General features: G+C 36.9%; 1 protein-coding gene across 4 annotated transcripts in view; it reads left to right on the top strand.

Moving 5' to 3' along the window:
- sorl1 (sortilin-related receptor, L(DLR class) A repeats containing) overlaps window positions 1–25,097 on the top strand; it is a 134,684-nt gene that overhangs the window by 15,549 nt on the left and 94,038 nt on the right. For all 4 annotated transcript variants that reach the window (XR_007425247.1, XR_007425249.1, XR_007425248.1 and 1 more), the window contains exons 2-5: window positions 10,872–10,988; window positions 18,940–19,068; window positions 20,906–21,067; window positions 22,250–22,317. Coding sequence is in view for 1 of the 4 variants with exons in the window: in XM_022674963.2 (XP_022530684.2) it covers window positions 10,872–10,988; window positions 18,940–19,068; window positions 20,906–21,067; window positions 22,250–22,317 (476 nt within the window). In the remaining 3 variants the exon portion in view is untranslated. The remainder of the gene's footprint in view (window positions 1–10,871; window positions 10,989–18,939; window positions 19,069–20,905; window positions 21,068–22,249; window positions 22,318–25,097) is intronic.

Genomic DNA, 25,097 nt, shown 5'->3' on the forward strand with positions numbered 1-25,097 from the left:
CGATTATTCATGTGTAGGCCTGTCACTATATATATATATATTTTTGTGGACGATATACCAATCCAGAAATTATTGCGATAAACGATATTATTGTCATTTTAAAACCATTTCAATTCCAATAACAAAATGATAAAAGTATAGCATACCAAATCAATTATACTCTTTTAAATACAACGGCATTTTAAGTAATCATAGTTTGGAAAATATATTTTTTTCTTCATCTACTGTAGTCCACACTGTTATTGAAGCATTGGATATCTAGTATGACTGGATAAAATATAGTTTACTGTTATATATGTGAATAAGCACGCAAATAAACACAATAGACGACATCACGATTATCAGATATTAAAGCTGTCTTGTCAATTTATTGTACGATAAGTCGATAATGTAATTATTGTGACAGGCCTATTCATTCAGCCAAAACGGGCACATGTCACCCCGCTGCTCATTGAGCTCCATTGGCTACCAGTTGATGCTCGCATCAAATTCAAAACTCTTACAATCGCCTACAAGGTGATGACAGAACAGGCTCCTTCCTACCTGCACTCGCTCCTGAAGGCTTACGCTACCTCCCGGCCGCTGCGCTCCTCCAATGAACGTCGCCTCGCTTTACCAAACATTCACACAAAGCAATCCAGACTGTTCTCATACAGAGTTCCCCAATGGTGGAACAAACTACCCTCCACTACCAGATCAGGAGAATCTCTCACTATCTTTAATAAACTCCTGAAGACAGAGCTCTTCAAAGAGCACTTACTCTCCTAACACCTCTAACTAACTACCTTCCACTACCAGATCAGGAGAATCTCTCGCTATCTTTAATAAACTCCTGAAGACAGAGCTCTTCAAAGAGCACCTACTCTCCTAACACCTCTAACTAACTACCTTCTACTACCAGATCAGGAGAATCTCTCACTATCTTTAATAAACTCCTGAAGACAGAGCTCTTCAAAGAGCTCTTACTCTCTTAACACCTCTAACACACTAACTACTTCTAACCTCATTTCCTTCTTCCTCTCCTTCACTCCTCTATCCTATTATTCCCCTTTGTCCTCCTTTTATCCCTATCCAAAGTTGTTTTTACCTTTAAACTTATTTTACATTGTACTTGACTATTGTAAGTCGCTTTGGACAAAAGCGTCAGCCAAATGTAATGTAATGTAATGCGTGTCATCAGGTCTGGTTCACCTGGCATCTCATTTTTAAGGAAGTGTTTTTTTGCAGTACATTTTTGGAGGATTGTGCCTTAATTGTAAATTAATTTCACACATATATTTATTCATACACATTCTCTCTGTGCCATATCGTATCGTAATAATCGTAATCGTAATAATATCGCTAACATTTTTAAATATCGTGATCAATATTATACCCTAAAATATCGTACCATATTACCCACCCCTAATTATCACATCAGGATGCCACTTTTTTTTTTTATACCCTTTTTAGCAAAAGAAAAATTCACACTGTTCTCATTCCCCGTTATACAATATCTACTAAAGACAGATTTTATCTGTCCAGCCAACTTTTAGTTAAATTTTCACATTCACAATATCACATAATATTATTATCAATCTTTCATATGTTTTAATCTTTTTTTGAGATATTGTACCCTGAAAGGATTATTATATGGGGGATATAGGTCTACAGCTGAGTAGCAGCTGAATAAGTGGGACAAAATGTGGGAGGAAAATGGGGAAAGAAATAAAAATAAAAAAAAAAGATTAAAAGTACGATAAAATGTCAGTATTATTGCCCAGGTCCAATAAAAAAACAGGCATTGGTCAGTTTGTGTAGAAATAAATTGGCCATAAAGAAGTAATGGTCAGTTCATCCTTACTAAGGATGCTGCTGCTTTTAGTGTATGTTCCTGCTTTAGTGTTCAGTGCTGCATTTTGGCCAAGTTTAGAACCGTTCTTTTTAGAGAAAGAGGGAGGGCTGCAGAGGAAGGATTCCAGAGTAAAGAAGAGCACAAGGATGGATGGATAGCACCAATAATAATCCGGAGGTGGGCGGGAGGTGGAGAGGCTTTTTATTGAATTCACGCTGGGAAGTGTGAGAGGAACCTGTCTGAACAGTCTGCTGGATCTCCACGCTCGCTCCAGACGGGGCCGCGTGACCCGCAGGTACGAGCCGTGAGTCACGGCTACAACAGAAGCCACGTGAGCCTCGTGTTTCCTACCTGCCCTCATATCAGTAACATCTCAGTGTCTGATGATTAACGATAGTAATACATAGGGGTGGGAATCGATTACTATCTCACGATTCGATTCGATTCCGATTTTGGGGGCCACGATTCGATTCAAAATCGATTTTTGATTCAAAACGATTTGAATTATAAAAATTTCTGCTTCTGGCTTATGAATCGTATTGAAAAAAAACCCTCCATAATATACACTGGTCCTGAAGCAGGTAATGTGTTACAAAAACAATAAAATGTGCAGGAATGTGGGTCCTCAGTGACAGAGGAATCACTGGGATATCACAATGACGTTAATGAACAATAAATAAATAATAAATAACACTGCTTTATTACCAGGCTACTAGCGGTGGTGTGTAGGTGACGCTGCTGGGCTGATGTGATGATAGCAGTGGAGCGCTAAAGTTCAGGAGCAGCTGCTGATTAACTAGTTAATTTAAGGTCGTTGTATTTCTTCAGAAAGGGGGCAGGAGGTGGAGAAATTAATTCATATTGTCCATTCCTTAATTCCTCTGTGATGAGGAGCTGAAATTAGCTCTGATTAGCTTATTTTATTTTTCCGTTCCGCCTTAAATGCTGCAGCCTGCTGCCACCTGTAGCGTTATTTAAGGTGGAACTGGAAAGTTAGCTTGTTAGCTAGCTAACAGTTACTGAAACTAACTACTAGCGATCTTTTTTATGCTTGTTATGAAGCATTCTGCCATAAAACATTAAAACTACACGTTAATCTAAGGTAATATAGTGCTTGTTCTGCCATCTTACCGGTGATTCTCAAACACCTACTACGCTCTGTGTGGGTCTGGAAGACCTCGGTTTGAAGGGACAAGCGGGTTGCCAGGTCCAACAAAAATACCCAGCCCAAAATCAGTCCAAAACCCGCCCCTCAGAATCGATTTTGGGACATTTTAAATCGATTCTGAATCGTAGTAAATGAGAATCAAGATTCTTATGTGAATCGATTTTTTGGCACACCTCTAGTAATACATACACAGCACGCCGCTGCCATTAACACCCAGACGGCTCCCCGGCGTCCAGACGGTTAAGTGTTTACCAATGCCACTGAACGATATTAAATGGGTGGGTTTTTATTTATTTATGGAAATGGGGGAGCAGCGTATTTGGGCGCACGCCAGTCATAAAACCAGGAGATTGCATGCAAATTGAACCGCTGGCCCCGGTGCCCGTGCTGCAGAGATGATGTCATTCTTTAAGATCTCTGCCGGCAAAGTGCTTGCAGTGGCGGGTGGCTGGAGCTGCACTCACCCTGTCTTTCCCTCCCTCTCTCTCTCTCTTGTTCTATCTCTTTCTCTTGTTCTATCTCTTTCTCTTGTTCTATCTCTGTTGCTCTCTTGCTCTTGCAATCTCTTTTTTTTCCCCTGTTGTGTTGAATAATATATAACAGTGTGAAACATCGTAAACACACACACTTCTCTTATATTCCCTCATTCTCTCATTTCTGTGGGAGCCTGCGTAGCTTACGGTCACTCTTGCAGCTGCTGCAAGGTCAGTGGGTTGTTGCATTTATATGTAGATAGTAGGGGTGGGCGATATGGCCCTAAAATAATATCACACTATTTTATTTAATTTTATTATTGCATACAATATGATATGGCACACCCCCAACTGAGTGTCACAAAACTAAATATAATGCACTCCAAATATCTCTATATATCCAGGAATAAAGTAAAATAAATCAAACTGGACAGATATAATCTGTCTCTAGTAGATATATATTGTAATATGAGAACAGTGTGACTTTTTCTTTTACTAAAAACAGCAAAAAAAAAAGTATTACCCTCATGTGATAAGAAGTAGGGGTGGGTGATATGGCACAGAGCAAACAAAACCCTGGGGTGGATTTTTTACTTTCTGGACCCGGACTACCCACCTCTGTGTGTGTAAGTAACTATAGGTTTAAATAGGATCTCCGGTTGATTTGATGTTTTACAGAGACTCTAAGACTAAGCGGCCAGGGACTGAACTGCACTTAGCAGGGCATTATTACACATGTTGTAAAGTAACATATGCTCACAATGCAAAGACTGTTATTAGTGTGAAAATGTCTTTATCTTAAAACATTTCTAACTGTTGTCTGTCTTACTGCCTCGACTTGCTTTTAGCCAGTCAGAGGTGATATGTTTGCATGTACGAAAATTCATGAGCAAGAGCGGAAATCCTATCGCTATTCTCTGCCCACTCCTCCACTGGACTAAAGCAGTGTTATGCCGGATCACCGAAGCACTTTTTTTTTTCCACAAAAACTCAAGCTCACAAGCTCACATGGCATTCATTCATTCTAGAGACACAATTAGACATTTTAAAATGAATGAAAAAATGATAGAATTGGAATATTGAATCTTTGAAGTTTCAATAATATTGTTTATTGCAATTATTTTTTAAACAAATATATATATCTGCATACCTGCCCATTACACAGAGCACTCCAGACTGCACTGTCCACAGGTACGACAGCCAGAAATGACGGTACATGTTTGGATCACATGGTTTTGGCAGGAGGAGATGCTAGGATGGAAGGCGTTTGCAAGCTTTTAGTGTTTCCCCAGCGTTTGGCAGGAGATTTTGAGGCTCAGGCTCTGCAACATTCAGGCAGGAACCTCGTGATTGAGAGCAGCCTTTCTGTGGATAAGTGCAGCATGTCGGTGGGGCATGGAGAGGGACGAAAGCAGTGATTTCCTCATTTCAGAGCACAAGTGTCCTTATTCAGCTGCCAGAACGTTCCAGCTCCTAGACCACAGAACAAGGCGGCCCTGAAAGCCAGCCGCTGTTCACTTATGGTAATGAGGGCCCTCGTATAATGACGTGTGAATGGTGGGAATAGATAAGTAGTCTTGAGCTTTGGAAAGCATGCATTTTCGTCAATAGAGGGGAACGATGTTCTAATTAATTATTTATCGTAATGATACGAATTTGACTTTCATAGAATATTGCAAATAAAATCCCTCCTTTAATATTTAATGAAATGAAGAAGCTCAGTTTCCTCTTTATAATTCCTTTTTTATTATTTGAGACCCAGAAACCTGCCTATAAATATGAAGCAGCTTGAATAAGGGGCTTATAAATCTGAAGCAGCTGGACAGTAGATCATTTCAGCATCATTATCGCAGTGTGCACATGTGCAGTCATCACATTGCAGGATTTCCAGTGTTTTATGCTAAGTCATATGAATTTTTTTTATATTATTGCTTAATGCGAAAGGGATTCATTTAAAATAATTTAATTTGGCTAAAACTCGACAAAATTAAACATTTTGCTAAAGTGTCAATACTGCAGATGTTTTTTTGTTTGTTTTACCGGCTTTTAAACATAAATGCACACATTTAAATGTAAAAACATTTACTGAACATTAACTTCCCATCAAACATGCCACAAAGCACACCATGACTAGGGGTGTAAGAAAATATCTATACATTGAAGTATTTAAATATTATTTAGCATTACTGTATTGATTTTAATACAATAGTTAAATATCATTATCAGACAGTGGACTGGAATTTTGTTTTCGATATGATTTCGGCTCTTGCTCATGAATATTCATACATGCAAATATAATGCCTTTGATTGGCTAACAGCATTGTACACTAAAAACACTCTTTGTAATGTCATACGTTACTTTACAACATGTGTAATAAAGTGCAGTTTAGCCACTGATCTAGTCTTAGAGTCTCTGTAAAACATCAAATCTACCGGAGATCCTATTTAAACCTATAGTTACTTACACACAGAGGTGGGTAGTGCAGGTCCAGGAAGTAAAAATCCATTTTTACTTTTAACTAGTGTAAACAGAACTGTTCTAAACATACTTCTACCTATCTTAATTGTACTTGGCTGGTGGTGTTTTTCCTCCATAGACAAATTCTAACCATTTGTTTCTTAGCTCTGAATTACTGGGTAAAGTATATAAACACTGAAGTGTTATTCGCACAAATAACACAGGAATGAACTGGCATGCTGTTCCTACCGCTGTTATTTAGCTCCTATCTGATGAGACGGCGTCGCTGCCCGGCTTCAGCTCTGCCTGTGGGCGGTCCTGAGCCAAAGTAGGCGGGGCCATGGATACTAATTGACAGGTGGATGCAGACACAGTGCTTTTCCTGTTCGTTTCGTTTATCTGAATATTTTACACTATATTTTTACTAGCTACTGCAGACTAGGGCTGGAACTAACCATTATTCTGGTAGTCAATTTGGTAGTAAATTAACGACTAATCGTTGCACCCTACTGCAGACAGTGGAGGTTAAGGAAGAGTTTTATGTGCAGCATCATAAACAACTCATAGGGACCTTCTGTATTTCCACAAACAACATGAAAAAGTGGATTTTAGCAGAAGGAGACCTTTAATAATCAAGATCATCATCTCTGACTTCAGGTGAAATTCTGTATTTTTATTATTACATAAAAAACTATTGCTATTTTTTGCTAATTGCATGGAAAACATCTGTAAAAAAAAAACCAAATGCTAGTTTTAATATTTCACACTCTGACTCGAATGTTGTGTAAAGCAGTGAGGCAGATCTCCCTGTCTTAATGGGCTCCATCAGTCTGTGTGGAGCTGTGTCAGTAGAGCTGTTCTGGAACACTGCTCGTGCATTGCAGGCACTCAGGCTTAAAAGCTTGGGAGATTTACTGCAGAGTCACGGCCCATTCAGAAATGCCTCTGTGTTTGGAAGCGAGAGCTGAGCGTGTTTGGTAACAGTTCATTCAGTCCTGTGTGTATCAGAAGTCTGACTGATGTTCTGGATCATAATTGATGAGATATAATACTAGCGTTCTGCTTTATCACTGCTTTAGCTTGATCTTTTTCCTCTCAGGGCCTTATTCTGCTTCACCATGGAAATGTGCTTTGTGTTGTGTTTTAGACTGATTAAAGTCAATTACTTGATTAAAAATGTTCATGATGAGCCAGCAGTGTATAATTGGCAGATGGATGATGATGGTGGTGTGTTATTTAAGCACAGCCTGAAATTAAAACACTCAGGGGTCGATTATATGTCTTAGTGGTTGTTTTTCTTACATTATAAGTTGACAAAAAAGCCAAATACTGTCATTTTATCAGTATAATGATTTGTTTATTTGCTTGCTACATGTATTATTGTGGCTGCTGCTTCAGAATTATATGAACTGTCATGAAATCCCAAATGAATAAGTGAAATAAAATAAGTGTAGTGAAATATCAGAAGCATCTGTAGCTTGTCAAACCTATTGTTTCAATTATAAAACCCTTAGGCGCTGCTCCTGTTTCTCAAGTAGAAGCTCAATTTGACTTTATATGACACAACGCACCACAGTTTTGACATACTCTATTAAATTAAAGCCTTATCAAAACTACAGTGTCACAGAAAAATGAAACTCACATAGAGAAAGGCAGCAAGTCTTTAGGTACACAAACAAGAGTCTAAGTTAGTCAGTTAACATTACTATTGGGGTGGGAAATATGGCCCTATATACTATTATAAAATATTTTATATGACAAAAGACTGAATTAAAAAATAATTTCAAGAATACACTACTGCAACAAAATGAAAATTAAATTTTATTATTGCATACAATATGATATGGCACACCCCTAACTGAGATATTAAAAAATACAAGACTTTTATCAAATTTGCAACAGAAGTCAATGATCCAGAATGTCATGATACTAATAATAATGCACTCCAAATATCTCCATATATCCAGGATTAAATAAAATAAATGATACTGGACAGATATAATCTGTCTCTAGTAGACATGAGAGTAGAGATGAGAACAGTGTGAAGTTTTCTTTTGCTAAAAACATTAAAAATTAGAACACTGATGTAATAAGTAGGGTTGGGTGATATGACACGATATTTTAGGGTGTAATATCGTTTACGATATTCAAACATCTTGGCAATGATATTGCATACGATACGATATGGCACACCCCTAAAACCTATTCTAGTCCTGTAGAGCTCAGTCAGTTTCTGTAGCGGTAGTAAGCTGAGTAAAATGATAACCACCTGGATTTAAGTAAGTAAATGATGTATTGGTTGGTTAATGCTGCAGTTAGTCTGCAGGTTTAGGTTCAGCAACATTATGTGCTGAAAGAATGAGGTCAGCTGACTACCTGAATATACTGAATATAGACCAGGTTATTCCATCAATGGATTTATTTTTCTTCATATTCCAAGATAACAATATCAGGATTCATGGTGCTGGAATTGTGAAAGAGTTCAGAGTTCAGGGAACATGAGATCATCATGGATTGAGAGAGAGTTCACCACAGAGTCCAGACCTTAATCTCATTGAGAATCTTTGGGATGTGCTGGATGGAGAAGAGCTGCTTTGTGCAGTGGTCAGACTCTACCATCATCAATGCTGCTGCAAGATCTTGGTGATAAATTAATCCAGCAACACTGGATTAAAATAAATCTTGTAATATTGCAGAAGCTTATTGAAACAATGCCACAGTGAATACGTAACACAATCAAAGCTAAAGGTAAAGGTGGTCCAACCAAATATTAGAGTGTGTGACCTTTTTTGTTTTGGTGGCCTGGCAGTGTATTTTTGTCAAATCTTACTTAAAGATGTAGAGACTTTCCATGGTTTATTTCTGTTTGGTAAAAGTTTATTGTTTAGCTTTTTAATCAATTAATCACCATTATCATAATAATATTAAAGATTTCGTAATGACTAATATATACAGCTCTGTAAAAAAGTGAGGCTTCAGTTTCTGAATAAGAATTGAATTTCTCTGATTTTGCTATTTATAGGTTTATGTTTGATTAAAATGAACATTGTTGTTTTATTCTATAAACTATAGCCAACATTTCTCCCAAATTCCAAATAAAAATATTGTCATTTAGAGCATTTATTTGCAGAAAATGAGAAATGGCTGAAATAACAAATAAGATACAGAGCTTTCAGACCTCAGATAATGCAAAGAAAACAAGTTCATTTTCATAAAGTTTTAAGAGTTCAGAAATCAATATTTGGTGGAATAACCCTGGCTTTTATTCACAGTTTTCATGCATCTTGGCATCATGTTCTTTTCCTCCACCAGTCTTACACACTGCTTTTGGATAACTTTACTCCTTTACTCCTGGTGCAAAAAAATAAGCAGTTCAGCTTGATGGTTTGATGGCTTGTGATCATCCATCTTCCTCTTGATTTTATTCCAGAGGTTTTTAATTTGTAAGTGGTCTCTTATTTTTTTTTCTAGAGCGGTAGCTGTTGGTGACAGTTCTAATTATTTCGCTCTTTTTTTGTGCTAATTGGGGCAAATTTGCAGAGAGAAGGGAAAAGTCTTCACAAATAGAGAAGCTGATGGTTTGTAATATTTTGCTTTAACGCCTTGGAAGACATCAGAGGAGCAACTCATCTAAAAGCTTCATAGTCCCTCAGAGTGGTGAATTAAAGATGAGAGAGGGGCTGGCTGCTTGGCTCGGAGCGCTGAGCGCGAGGAGAGGAAATGAGAAGTTGACACACTTTTCTCGCTCTTCCTCTCTCTCTCTCTCTCTCTCTCTCTCTGTTGCTCTGTGGCTGATCTGTAGCGAGGAGTGTCTGATTCTGATCTGTAGTCTCTGTGTTGGTGAGGTCGTGAGGTTTAGGGGTGGTTTTAGCTGTGGAGTAGATTCAGGTGGAAGGTCAGGTTGCTGAGCTGGAGATGCAGGGCTGATGCATCACCTGCGAGTTCTATGTAAATGCAACAGGAGCAGACTGAGCAGGTGTTGAGGTGTTGATGATTAATGCTCACAGAGGTGTTTAGCATTCGTAATGGTGCAGTTTATTCATGCTGACTTCAGGAGAATTCAGTGCACGAGAGATGCAAATGCCCATTAATGTTGTGATGATATACATTATGTGGAAAAACATATTAATATTGAAATCAAGGGTCTTAAAAAAGGGTTTGCCCTGATTTTTTCTTTTTTGTTAAGAAACTGTCTCTCCTGTATTTCACTTTTTCAAATCACTTAAGGCAAATCAGTTAGGGCACAGCTGTATTGACTTTTTAATTTTTTTAATTTTTGCACAAACAAAAAACAGAGCAGACACATACCTCAAATAGCAATAAAATACAGTGCAGATCTATTATATCTATTATAACCAACCTATCTATTATATAATCTATTATAAAAAAAACACATTCCAACTATATAACACAAAAACAAACATATTAAATGTTTATACAAAAAAATGATCTCAATCATTAATCAGTCGATCTTTTAAACATCTTTTATAATGTTTTTTTGCCAAAAGGTTAAAATCATGTCACAGTTTTGTCCCCTTATATCTTGCTCCCCTTTTCTGAACTCCATATTACTTTATGAATGTGAACTCCTTTACATTATTTGAGGTCTAAAAGCTCTCAAATATTTTTATTTGGAATTTGGGAGAAATGTTGTCTGTAGTTTATAGAATAAAAGGACAGTGTTAATTTTACTCAAACATAAACCTATAAATAGCAAAATCAGAGAAACTGATTCATTTTATTATTATTTTTAATTTTTATATATGTTCTACCACATTTACTATTTATTAACTTCTCAAATCATCCTGTAAAAGTGTAGTCCTGAGTGCAGTGCTACCACAGGTCATATAGTAAAGAGTGCTGATCAAGTATTTTCTATGTAATTCTTTGTTAACTGAGCCCAATTGAATGACACTTGTTTTGTTTTTCTATCTACAGGCCAACCTGAATGATTCACATAACCAGATGGTCGTCCACTGGGCTGGAGAGAAGAGCAACGTCATTGTAGCTTTAGCCAGAGACAGCGTTGGAGCAGCTGACCCCAAGAGCAGCTCGGTGAGCCATCATGTCATTTTACCACTTCCTATTTATTGTGACTGACGAGCTCGACGTTTCCTGTGACTGTTCCCCAGAGTCTAATAGTTCTCTCGCTTCAGCAAGTCTAGTTCTCTGTTTAACTGAACCATATCCACAAACAGGTGGCTGCTTTCAGAATTAGGAGTAATATTGCTAACATTTTTGAATAATGTGAACTATATTATACCCTTAAATGTCATGACATATTACCCACCCTTATTTTCTATTTCTCTCCTCAAAACTTAAGATTAATTGGGTGGGTAAAGCTCTTCCGCTTATTTACAGTAAATTTTAGATTTACAGATTTAGGCAAGGCAAGTTTATTTATATAGCACCTTTCATACACAGAAATTAGAAAATACGCAGAGAAGTCAAATTACTGAATAACAGTAAAAATGGAAATAAAAACGAAAATAAGAATAAAGCATGATTGATTCAAAACATGATTAAAACTAAGGGAAGTAAAATTAAAAACACGTAAAAGAACAAGTAGGAATTGAAAATAAAAATAAAATAAGAATAAAGCATGAATAAAACAAGATACAAAAGTGCCTTTACAGAATAAAAGTGTTTTAAACTGAGCTAAAAGCCTGATCAAGCATGTAGGTTTTTAGTCTGGATTTAAAAGTGTTTATTGTTGGTGCTTTTCTAATGCTCTCTGTTAACTGGTTCCATTTAAGAGCAGCGTAGATGCTAAACGCTAAACGCTGCCTCTGCATGTTTAGTTTTTACTTTAGGCAGCTCTAACTGATCAGTTCCTGATGATCTGAGAGTTCTGCTCGGCTCATACTGCTGGAGCACATCAGATAAATACTCTGTTTCTGCACCATTAAAACATTTATAGACCAGTAACAGTACCTTAAAGTCTATTCTGTAACATACTGGTATCCAGTGTAGGGATTTAAGGATGGGGGTGATGTGCTCCCTTCTTTTACTCCTAGTCAGACCTCTGGCTGCTGCATTCTGAATTTACACTAAGGCATGGTGCAGCAGCATTAAAATTAGCGGCTAACTGCTAGTGCTAGCCAAAGTTAGCGGCGAATGCCGCCCGACAGCACTACATTAAGGAACCCTGAGTGTTTCAGTAAACCAGGACTAGCATATTAGCTAGCAGTTCTTCCCACTTTTAATATAGTAAATTTGCAGGCAACAGTTTGACAATACTCACTTCTAAATGGCAAAAGAGCTAGCGCTTAGCATGATTAGTGGGTAATGCTAATACTGCTAATACTGCTGGAGAGCTAAACTAATACTTCCTTATAACGCTGTACTTCAGTAGAGTGATATTATACCCTAAATATATTGTACCAAATCACCCTCCACTGATTATCACATCAGCATTCTAATTTTTGCTGTTTTATTCAAGGGCTGCTGCTAAATAAACCCATTATTTAAAAGCAGAAACAGTGAAGCATAAAGAGAAGTTAGTCATAATCATTTAGAGGAAGAACTTCAACAAAAGGCAATTAATGCTATAAGAAGAAGTTAACCTTTAAAAAAGGCAATGCTGATCATGATGTTCATGTCCTTGAAGACTGTACACACACAATATTTTACACGGGTTAACTAAACCTTTAAATCTTTTGTTGCCCATTAACTATTCTGCATTTTAATGCTATTCTTAATGCTGGAGTAATTTATTAGTAAGGAAGTTTAAATTCCTGGACTGACTTTCACTTAACCCCTTACTGCCCTAAGCTGTAATACGTACTTTACTGATAAGTCCAGTCCTGTACTCACCTCAGATTGTGTTCAGTCAAAATGATCAATGGATGCTCTAAAAGAGGATAAGATACTTAATATATATTTAATATATAGTTCATAACTGAAATTCAGTTAGCTGTGGACATTATAAAGAGTACAATATAGCTGTTTACATCTGATCTTTTTTTTAATGCGTTTCAATACATACATTATTATCGGGTCATTCAGGATGCATGTTAATTCCAGGTGTGATTGGGGGTCTTACTTACTTGCTAAGTGGTTTAAACTACGGTATATTACTGAAAATAAGGGGTCAAAAGTCAGAAGTTTTCCGCATTATGAGGAGCATCGAAATATAAGGCGCATTATGTGACACTAGTATGTGGTGTCGCCATTTGTGGCAAGACCTGCAAAGCAAAGCTAAGTTAAGTAAACAAAACTGTAATTCTTAAAAGAACATTTTCTTTTAAAGTCAAACGAATGCTGGATGTTAATCTACACAGATTTATTTCCTAAAAACAGTTTATTTGGGTGAGTACAGTGCTCCCATTTATTTACAGTAAGCTTAGATTTCTAGATTTCCACTAAGGCTTGGTGCAGCAGCATTATCATTAGCAGCTCACCGCAAGCGCTAGCCAAGGTTAGCGGCTAATGCCGCCCAACAGCGCTATGCTCAGGAGCCCTGAGTTTTCCAGTAAGCCAGAGGGAAATTAGCTAGCGGTTCGTCACATTTAGCTTGTTTTAACACGATAAACACGCAGAACGCAGTCTGATATACTCACCTCTAAACAGTGAAAAAGCTAGTGGTTAGTATGGTTAGCCGCTAATGCTAATGCTACTCCAATCTTGGTGCTGGAGAACTAAACTGAAACTCCTGTATAACTCTGTACTTCAGTGGAGTGGCTTTACTGCTTCTTAATACCTGACTGGTGGAATTCATACGTAAAGAGCACCAGATTATAAGGAGCTCTGACGATTTTTGGGACAATTAATCGATTTTAAGTGCACCGTATGGTGCAAAAAGGTAAAATGTATTAAGTAATTATCAACAATTCTTTGCTTTCACTATAAGAAAATATGTTGAACAATAAAAGTAATATTGTGTTGTTTAACAATGATTATTAGTTCTTTTTTAATCACCTGTAATGTACCTGTAATTCTGCACCTGGTTTGCAAGTAAAACTTATTCCCACCTGGGGCGTCAGGCCCCTCGTCTCTTTGTACAGTAAGAATGGAAAATCTGCTCGTGCATGTCAGGTTGAAGGCACCACATGCTCATGGTGTTCCACAGCTCTCTGGAAATAAAAAGCTCCATCTGTTCCTCACAGCTCTGAGCACAAATCTGCGTTTGATTATATCATCCTAATTGCTGTCAGACAGTCAGCGGCACATGTTCACCTTCCCAAAAGTACCGGGAGCTGTTAAACCTGTTTCTAACCAGACCTATAAGAAGCACCGTGTTCTGCTGTTAATACTAAAGAAGATTACTGCAGATACAGAAGCTGTAACACATGACCCATGATATCTCTAAATAAGGAAAGTATTAAAACTTATGACTGAGTTACTTTATTTTAGTAGTTCAGTTAAAAATGTGAAACTCTCTCTATGTATATTATATAGATGTATTACACACAGAGTGATCTATTTTAAACATTTAATTCTTGTATTGTTGATAGGAGTGGGCGATATGGCCCTAAAACTATATCACAATATTTCATGGTATTTTTACAATAATGATGCTATTAGCGAATGAAACCAAATGAAAATTACATTTTATTATTGCAAACAATACTCCTAACTGAAATATTAAAAAATACAAGAATTTTAATAGATTTGTAACAGAAGTCAATGACCCGGAATCTCATGATACTAATAATAATGCACTCAATATATCTCCATATATCCAGGATTAAAGTAAAATAAATGATACTGGACAGATATAGTCTCTAGTAGCTGACGTGAAAGCCAATGAAAACCCAAATATCAGTGTTTTAGAAAATTTGAATATTATATAAGACCAATTGGTGCTTTTGGCAGTGTGTCAGATCCTGCTGGAAAATGAAATCTGCATCTCCATAAAGGTTGTCAGCAGAGGGAAGCGTCTCTGACAACTTTTATGGAGATGTGGATTTAATTTTCCAGCAGGACTTGGCACACTGCCCACACTGCCAAAAAGTCCCAAGTGTGAATATGCTGTGTGTAAGTGTGTAAATGCTGCAGTAGAGAGTGCAGCAACAAAATTTGTTTCAGTATTGCTATACTACAGACAAATTCTCATATTTTTTTTACATAATTTTCAAAGCTTATTTTCTTTCTTCTTACAAGTTTATTTTCTTTGCTACAGACCAACTGTTAGCTGTTCCATTTTTATTTATTTAATATATATATATATATATATATATATATATATATATATATTTTTTTTTTTTACATACATTTATTTTCTTAAAATCTCTGGCAGTTTACCACTAACTATGATACCCGGTTAGTGCTAGTGCTGCTAACTGGTGGTGGCTAGTGCTGCTAACCGGGGCTGGCTATGTTGCTAACTGCGCCTGGCTATGTTGCTAACCGCGGCTGGGTAGCACTGCTAAATGCAGCTGACTAGTACATTTTATGTTCTTAAAATTCCTGGCAGTTTACTTCTAACTATAGTACTTGGTTACCGCTAGCACTGCTAACCATGGCTAGGTAGTACTGCTAACTGCGGCTGGCTAGCACTGCTAACCGGGGCTGGCTATGTTGCTAACCGTGGCTAGTGCTCACCCTTGGACAAAAAAAATGGCATTTTAAGCTTACTGTAAATAAACAAAGGTGCTTTACTCACACAAATAAACAGTTTTCAGGAGAGAAATCTGAGTAGATTAACATAAAAAAATGGTTTATTTAAGAATTACAGTTTTGTTTACTTAGGCGCTTCCCCCAGCTTCCCCATTAGAGGAGAAACATGGCGACACCCTTGCTCACTTCGTAGGCATCCTTACTAGTGTTGCTTAATGCACCTTATAATCCGGTGTGCCTTATGTATGAAAGAGAGACTAGAGACTAGAAAATAAACGTCTTATAATCTGAAAAATACGGTATGTACTTTTATCAATGCTCATAACCACTTTTAGTTGAATGTCATTTTTTGTCATGTGAAGTTGTGTTACCGCCCACTGTGAAAGCCCATTTAATCCTAACTGAAAATGAAGTGGTTGGAAGGAAGTGGTTGATTTCCAGTCAGTGGATCTCCATTGAGTTGAGTATTGCTGAGATTTCTGAGGTCGTGAGTGAAAAGGGAATTTGAGAACAGTATCTCACATTCACAAAACACAAAAGCATTGTATGAAAGGTGGGAACACATAACAGTCTGGATGCACAACTAACAGTAAGTGGAGTAACATAATACCCTATTCATTTTGTACTCTTCTTTGTGGTGACAGTGGTACTCAGTCATTATCAGCATCCACCAGATTTTACAGCTAGAGTTAACTGTGCATGACTTAACTCAGCCTAAACGACCGTCACTGCGCATACAAGGTTCCCTCGGGTCCGTAAAAAGTCTTAAAATATCTTAAATTAAAATCTGGGGAACTAAGGTCCTAAATTGTATTAAATTTGCTGTAGGTATTACATTTTAAGACAGTGTGTTTAATGCCGATGGGAAACAACATACTAACATTAGCGGCGAGTTAGCTAGTGTTACCAGGCAAAGAACTAACTTTAACGGAGTGCCAGCTACATTAGCATCGAGCTAGCTAACATACTAATGTTAGCGGTGAGTTAGCTAGTGTTACCAGGGAGAGAAATAACTTTAACTGAGTACCAGCTACATTAGCATCGAGCTAGCTAACATACTAACATTAGCGACGAGTTAGCTTCATTACCAGGGAGAGAATTAATGTTAGCGAAGACCTGGCTAACATTAACATGGAGAGAACTAAGGTTAGCAGCGAGCTAGCTAACATAACATTAGCGGCAAGCTAACTAAATTACGCTAGCTGCGGGTTAGCACACAAGTGGAGAAACATACATCATTCAAATTATCCACATCGCTGCTGTGCTATAATTTCTCAGATGCTCGTACTGTCTCCAGGGTTGTACCGTCATGAATAACCTGGAAAAGCCACAGAATTTAAAAATAGAAATTTCCAGGCCTGGTTAAGTTTGGGAAAAATAAAAATACCCAGAAAGTTTTGGAAAAGTCATGGAAGTTTGGTCTACAAGTCTTTGTTAGCTCAAAATACATTTTCTCCATATATAAACGGAAACACAAACACGTCATCTCAGAGTTAATTCAGTAATTTAGCCCTATATAATGGAGCTCTCACGATCTTCTGATTCTGGTTTTGCTTCTAAATTTGTCTTTCTGTTCTTCTTTACTTCGTCTGACGTAGGAATTCTGCTGTTGACTTTGGCTGTCTGTCTGCTCTTCCCTTCGGGTTGATATTAGTGTAGTTTAGGGGAATTTTCTTTTTAATAATAAGCTATATTTACTTTAGGGACCAGATTAGAAGCTTTATTAGCCTGGTTCTGACGATTGGGCCTCTGTTTTATACCCCTACATATCATTTGAGCGCCTTTCAGTGGACAGTTTTGCAGTTTTGAGAGATATTCTGTGACGATGGTAGAAGATATACAGAGACAAAACCCAAAAAATAATATTTACCAGCAGAAAAACACTCTCGGGATCAGGTGTAGGTATGGGAAGACGTAGTACATAATTTACTGTGCCGCAGTCTGTGTTCACAGTCCATGTAGTGGGAGTAGAATTACACCCCTGTAGATTTGTGTGGGGGAAGCTTTAATTTATCAGCCCTGGTGTTTCTTTACCAGTGAACTTTCATTTTCTGTTTTGACTGAAGCTTTTGTACGATCACTCCTTGTAAAGCCTGCTGTTTAGGAACATGCCTTTACAATGCAGGAATATGTGGTAACATGAAGACACCAGAATACATATTCATGCCTCTGGCTCAGAGTTGTTTATAAGCTTTGCTTTGCTTTTTACCCCTGTTACTAAACGTGTTTTAAAACGTTCCTTACAGTTTGTTGCAACATATTTGCCTCAGGCCCTTAAGCTGCAAGGGCCTGTATATGAGGCTGAACTCAGCTGAACGTTTCGTTCCTCATTTATGTAATTTATTATACAGTAGAGCTTGAATATAAGTTTCACAGTAGTTTGTGACGTACCAATCTGATCAGTTCTGATAACAATATATCTATAACTTCAGCTTATCTGTTGATACATAATACCATTGTTGTACTTTTATCCTGAAATGTAAAGTCTGTTAGACTCTCCAAAAAAAAAAAAGTTCTGCTCTTTTCTTTTGTCAGTGTAAAATGTCAGAAACAGCAAATTAAAGCTTTTAAAAAGGGGTAATGCTATTTACTGACATGAAGTGAGAGAACTGTTGATTTTAGACGCTTAGGCTGCGATCATATTTACAGGCTGAAGTGATTCAAATCTGATTTTTTTTTTTTTTTTGTAAATTGTGACTCAGATCAGATTTTTTTCATGGCTATGTGAACATGCCAAATCAGATAAAAAAAAAAAATTCAAATCTGAGTCACTCTCATATGTGGTCCTAAATCGAATACGTATCCAATCCATGGACATTCGTTATGAATGTGAACGGTCAAATCTGAATTTATACGTCTTTTTGCTTTTACGCATTAGCATTAGCGCTACGTGCTTCTCTCTCGTACCCACACTGCATCTCTTTGTGCAGCTGTGCAGCTATAGCTGCAAAAACAGCAAAAGCAAACCGCCTGTCCTTTTTTTCACCTCCTGGACCTGAGCATGAACTTCAGAGCAGCTGTTTACTCTCCACTCCAGCAAAAGATGCTCCACATATGAGCTGCTAACTCATCCATTTCCCTTTATAAAGCTACGAGTCTCTCCTCTCTCTAATATGAGGGTTTTTGTTGTTGGTGAAGAAGGAGACGTTTATACAGGTATCAATGTGCAGCATGTGAGCCGGTGTTTCAGGAACAGATTCGTTCACATTACACACAGATACAGATCATTTACATTTGTGAATATGAACTGTCAAGATAGCCAAATCAGATCTGAACAAAAAATCGGATTTGAGCAACGTGGCTTATAATGTGAACATAGCCTTTTTGACTTAAAACCCTAAAAGTACTTCCTAAATCATGTAGAGTTGTTACTGTATAATATACCTTATCTGAGTTACATGAGTATTAAGCCTTTTATTTATGAGAAATCATGTCTTTTCAACAGGTCTACGTATCCTATGACTATGGAACCACCTTCAGCCACATATCGGAGATGTTTAATCTGTCTGGTGGGAAGGAGAACAGCAAGCAGGTCATCTCCCAGTTCTACCACAGCCCTGCTGACAACAAACGGGTGAGTTCCTGAGTTCCCATTCTCTATCCACTTCCTGTTCTATCTTAAATCTAATTTGTGAGGTGTCAGCATCCAGAGAGGTCGGCTAAGGTCTCGGTGACGTGGACACACATCTGCCGCAGTGGCCGGTGTGGCAGCCCCCCTGATAAAGTGCCTTTTAAGCTCTGTGTAGTTTTTTTTCTGTGTGTAAGTGTATGTGTAGTAGCTGCTCTCGTGAGACCCAGCGTGACGGGCTGAGAGGTTGCCCTTGGCACCCAGCGTAATTGTCTTCTCCAGGGAGAAGCTGCCAGGTGTAAAGGCTCATGGGAGTTGTAGTGCTGTTCTGAGGGGGTACTGCAATACCGCAGCATGACTCTTCTCTGCTGTAAGCCAGCAGAAGGACTATCCAGCGATAGGGCAGCACACCATGCAGCACTACTAGTGCTGTTATTTGAAAGGCAAACAACCTGATTGGATCAGCAGAGCGCTGAGACGCCGCTCTGTGGAGCTGGATGCGTTTGCATGAATGGATGAATTGCCCTAGATTAGACTAGATTAAACTGACAAACTGGTTCTATAAAGATCTGCAAATGAACACCTACAGTTTGTTTAAAAAGAAAAATAAAGATATAGACGCTCCACTAAGACTCAGGCCTGACTGTTCATGCCCTGTCTTATTCGTCTTTTAATAAGAGCCTCGTCTTGTAAGCACTAGATCCCTGTGGAGACGTTTTGTTTTAAAGCACCCATAGAAATAATCATTCATTTTATGAACTCTTGACAGTATTTTTCCTTCTTTTTCTCTCTTTCGATTTCTCCCATTCTCAAGTGCTGCATTCCATTTGATCTTAGATGTTTTAATTTCAACTGGAATGGCCGCACAAGTCTAGGACTGCATGATATAGTAAAATTTACCATTGCAATTTTTTTTTTTTCGACGATATATATCACGATATAAAATCAATGCAGGGCCCATGGCTTCACCAGCCTGAGTCAAGAGCTGAGTCAGCGCCGAGCACATAAAACCTGAGCAAAACAACAGTAATCGGCCCTTTAATCAGGCATTTAAACGGCTTTTTAAAAGGTAAAAAAGAGTATTTTCTGTGACTAAAAGCATGAATTCAGCTGTAACTGGAAATATCTGCAATGCAAAACTGTGCTGGGCTGAGGTGCACAGCTTTCCACACATGCATTTACAAGCACGTGCCCAACCATGTGGATGAAGGCCATGCGGTTACCTCATGTTAACTCCGATTTATCATTTGCTAAATGGACCTCAATACTATTTGATTATTGTCATCTATTATGCACCTAGTTCACTCCATGCCCATGTTGAAACGATAGGGATGCTAGGGGGTACACTCCTAAACCAGGAATTCCAAGACAGCGAGAAAGCTGGCAGAATATATACCAGTTTAAATGGCAGTGTCTGTGTCGAGAACTAACCTCTTACACCTCCCTGAATGAACAGTGAAATTAGTCAAAAATAGCCATTAAATAAGTGCAGGTGCTCAAATAATGCAGAGAAAAAAAGTTCATATTCATAAAGTTTTAAGAGTTCAGAAATCAATATTTGGTGGAATAACCCTGGTTTTTAATCACAGTTTTTTCATGCATCTTGGCATCATGTTCTCCTCCACCAGTCTTACACACTGCTTTTGGATAACTTTATGCTGCTTTACTCCTGGTGCAAAAATTCAAGCAGTTCAGTTTGGTGGTTTGATGGTTTGTGATCATCCATCTTCCTCTTGATTATAATCCAAAGGTTTTTAATTTGGTAAAGTCAAAGAAACTCAATTTTAAGTGATCTCTTATTTATACTCCAATGCTGTTCTTATTTTTTTCTGTCTCCTTTTAGTACCTTTTTGCGGACACCACCAACAGTTACCTGTGGAACACTTTTGACTTCTGCAAGAGCGTCCAGGGCTTCTCCATCCCTTTCAAGCCCACAGATCTGCTCCTGCACAGCAAGAGACCCAACCTGGTGCTGGGCTACGACAGTTCCCATCCTAATAAGCAGGTTTGTCACAGACATTGGCATAAATCTGATTGGTATTCTTGTCCTTTTTTGTCTGTATGTTCCTATCTGGCTTTATAGTGAAAGTTCTTGGGAAATAGCTGCTGCTTCCAATTAGGAAATAGGATTTTTGCTATTTTAGTATTCTGACTCAGTAGTGAGCGCAGCCTTTTAAATTTGGCATTAAACAGTTTAGAAGATATAGGACTGTCAGCACTTATCCAAACCTGCAGCACTGATTCATCTGTATGAATACATATTTCTGAGTTTTTTCTCCTATGCAAAAATGCAAAATTGTTCAATCAATCGACCGAGCTTCATGTTCATTTCAATATAAGATTTAATTAAGAATAAAATTAAATAATTCTGAATAAAAGGATATGAAGACAGGCTAAAATGTAAAGCAACTAAATAAAGAGATAAATAATTAATTAAATTAATTAAATATATATATATTTTTTTTTATAAAAAAAGGCAAAAAGTGAAACCAGTAATAAAACAAATAAAAGGATGAAATAAATAAAATAAATAAATAGTGTAAAAAGTGAAACATAAAATTAGACAAATAAAAAGACAAAATAAATAAAATAAATAATAAGGTAAAAGAAAAAAAAACAGTTTTTTAAGAAGAACTAAAATAATTCAGAATAAAAGGATATGCAGACAGGTTAAAAAATGTAAAGCAATAATAATAATAAAGAGGTAAATAATTAGAATAATAAAATATAAGCACAATTAAAGAAATAGAGGATTAATATAACACCAGAATTATGTAAAACATGTAAATAATGTAAATAAGTATTTTAAAAAAAAAGAATAAAATAAAAAGATAAAAGGTCAAAAGTAAAACCAGTAATAAAACAAATAAAAGGATGAAATGAATAAAACAAAAAATTAGATCAATAAAAAGACAAAATAAATAAATAAAATAAATAAAAAGGTAAAAGAAAACTTAACTAAAACAGTTACAGGCTGTCTGAAGGTGATTAGAGACTAATAGTTTTAAAATTGTATATCTTATTATTTTTTTCCCCCATTTTTATTCTCTTAAATGTTTTTCTCTTTGTATTTTAAAAAGACGTTATGTATGAAAGGAGCTATAAGAAGAAACTTGCCTTGTCTTACAGTGAGGTTTGTAGCAGTTTCTGATTCTCACTTTTTCCTCATGTTTCCTTTTTTTTAAAGCTTTGGAAATCAGATGACTTTGGCGAGACGTGGGTGCTGATTCAAGAGCATGTCAAGTCCTACTTCTGGTAAGATCAATGACTTCAGTCAGAAACATCTGAGTAATGTTGAGGCAGAAACACCCTGTGCAGTTTCAGATCCTCTAAGATTATGTCCATCAAGAACTGAGATCTCTGACTGCAAAGTGTCCCTGTCTGTTATACTGGATTTAACCCAGTGTGGAGTCTCGATATGTGGTTGTTATATTTGTGTACACCAAGTAATTTAACTATAATACAATACTTTTAATCCTGAAGTTAGAATATTATACATAAAAACAAAGGTTCTGCAAGTTTGTTTTTAAATGGTCTGGACCCCACAGGACCAGCACAGAACAGTTATTAGTTATTAGATAATGTCTTGGTTGAGATCACGAATAGCTTGTGGGAAGAAGCTCTTCCTCTTCCTGTCTTTGTTCAGACTTCAGGGATTGAAATCGCTTCCATGCTAACTGATTTTGCAATAGTACAGTGTTGATCAGGCAACTGCAGGGTAGACAGCAAGCGACCGCAAGAACACAATATCACAATGTGTAGAATTGTATGTTAAAGTGTAATAAATGTTAAATAAATCAATAATAAAAACATATTAAAAAGGTTTTCCTGCCAACTGTGCGCATCCACTGCTAGTTTAGGATGAAAACCATGTCAGCTGCTCTGGTAAAATACAAAACAAGTGTTAATTCACCTGTCTGTATCAAAAGGGTGACTTTAAAACAGGTAAATACTTCAAATTTGAGTTCTATCGTATTTTAAGGCACCGGATTATAAGGCACACTATCAATAAGCATCTACTTTCTAGGCTATTTTATGTACCGGATTATAAGGTGTATTATGCGACACTAGTAAGGAACAGGGTGTCGCCATGTTTTCTTTCAAATTCAGCAGGCTACATAATAACAAAGGTTCTGCTTAGGATTTGTGTTAGATATGGAAAATATTTACCATTAAATAAATTAAATAATCTACTATCTACTATTTATTTATTGAACTATGTATTGAACCTGTTTATCATCCCAGAAGAAACAAATTAATAAAGCATGGTATATTTACCTTGCAGCCCTATTCTAATTATGAAATAACTTCAATAGTGCAATTTTAGTAATTGGTCTGTGGTTTATGGTGTATGGTGGTTGCTATGGTGTTGCAAATTGTTTGTTAGGTAGTTGCAATGGTTTTCAATGGTGTTACTAGTTAATTTCTATGGTGTTACTAGGTGGTCGATGTGGTGTTCTATAGTAAGGACTTGACAACTAATACCTTAGCATAATTTACCTAATTTGATAGTAACCACTTAGCAAAACCACAGTAACCATTGGGATGGCATAGCGATCATTTAGCAGCCACCTAGTAAAACTGTAACACTAGGTGGGTGGGCGATATGCCCCTAATATAATATTGTGATATTCCATGGTATTTTTTGCAATAACATTACTCTTGGCGATTAATAAAAAATATATATTTCTTTATTATTGCATACGATATGATATGGTAAACCCCTTAACTGAGATGTTAAAAATACATAATTTTATCAGACTTGGAACAGAAGTCAGTGATCCAGAAAGTCATTATTCTAATAATAATGCACTATATATAATCTGTCTCTAGTAGATATATAATGGGAAATGGGAAAAGTGTGAAACAGTAAAAAAAAAGTAGTACCCTGATGTAATAATTAGGGGTGGTTGATATTAGGTGTGTGCCATATCGTATCGTACACGATAATATCGTCAAAAAAAAATTATATCGTGAACGATATTATACCCTAAAATTTTGTGCCATGTCACCCATCCCATTTCCAATTATATATCTACTAGAGACAGATTATATCTGTCCACTATCATTTTACTTTAATCCTGGATATATAACAATATGTGGAGTGCATTTTTTATATATATATATTTTTTTTTATTATTATTAATATTATTATTTTATTTTTTTGCAGTGTATAGCGTATTTTTGAAATACTTTTTTTTGTGTGTTTTTTTAAGTGTTTTTTCATATCGTTATCGCGAAAATACCCTGAAATATTGTGATATTATTTTAGGGCCATATCGCCCACCCCTAGTTTATATGGCACGATATTTCAGGGTAATAATATTGTTTGACACCACAGGAACCATCAACTAAACCCTGTGCAGCCACCTAGTACCACAATAACAACTTCTAATCAATTTGCAGTGCATAACCGTAATTACAATTATACATATATGAATCCTCTGAGAACTTTTGGGACCCCTTAGGACCAAGAATTGCCTGAAAATTGAGTTTAGTGACCAAGCAAAATGATTAATGACCTGAGTGAAAGTTTTTTTGTAAAAACCATAAGAACATAAAAGTAAAAATTGAAATAAAATGATGTAACTAAGCTAAGTGGTTCAGTATATGGATTTTGGATATACACTCTCACTTAATACTTGTGGTGTTTATAATTGTAGCAGCCTGTTGCTCTACATCGTCTCTTCCTCATTCTTAAGATGAGCAAGAAATTCCGCTTTTGAGATCTCAGCTAGGCTTACAGTTTGTTTTAATAATAAAGTGTTGTGCAATGCATACTTTCTTCTGGGAATGCTGAAGTGTTTTTCTGGGAAGTCCGGCTGATTTCCTAACATTACTGATTCTGTTCCAGACAACAACACTCAACTCTCCTGTTTCACTACTCTGTTTGGGTGCTGGAGCTGCTTATACCCTGTTAGTTAGTTAGTTAGGAAATCAGGAAACTAGACTGCAGTGTTTTGTACAGCATTTTGTGCAGTATTGTATCACACTGTGTTACTCTGACCTGATTACTGTGCTTTAAACATTAATAA

Source organism: Astyanax mexicanus, chromosome 18, assembly GCF_023375975.1.
Source record: "Astyanax mexicanus isolate ESR-SI-001 chromosome 18, AstMex3_surface, whole genome shotgun sequence".
NCBI lineage: Eukaryota > Metazoa > Chordata > Actinopteri > Characiformes > Acestrorhamphidae > Astyanax > Astyanax mexicanus.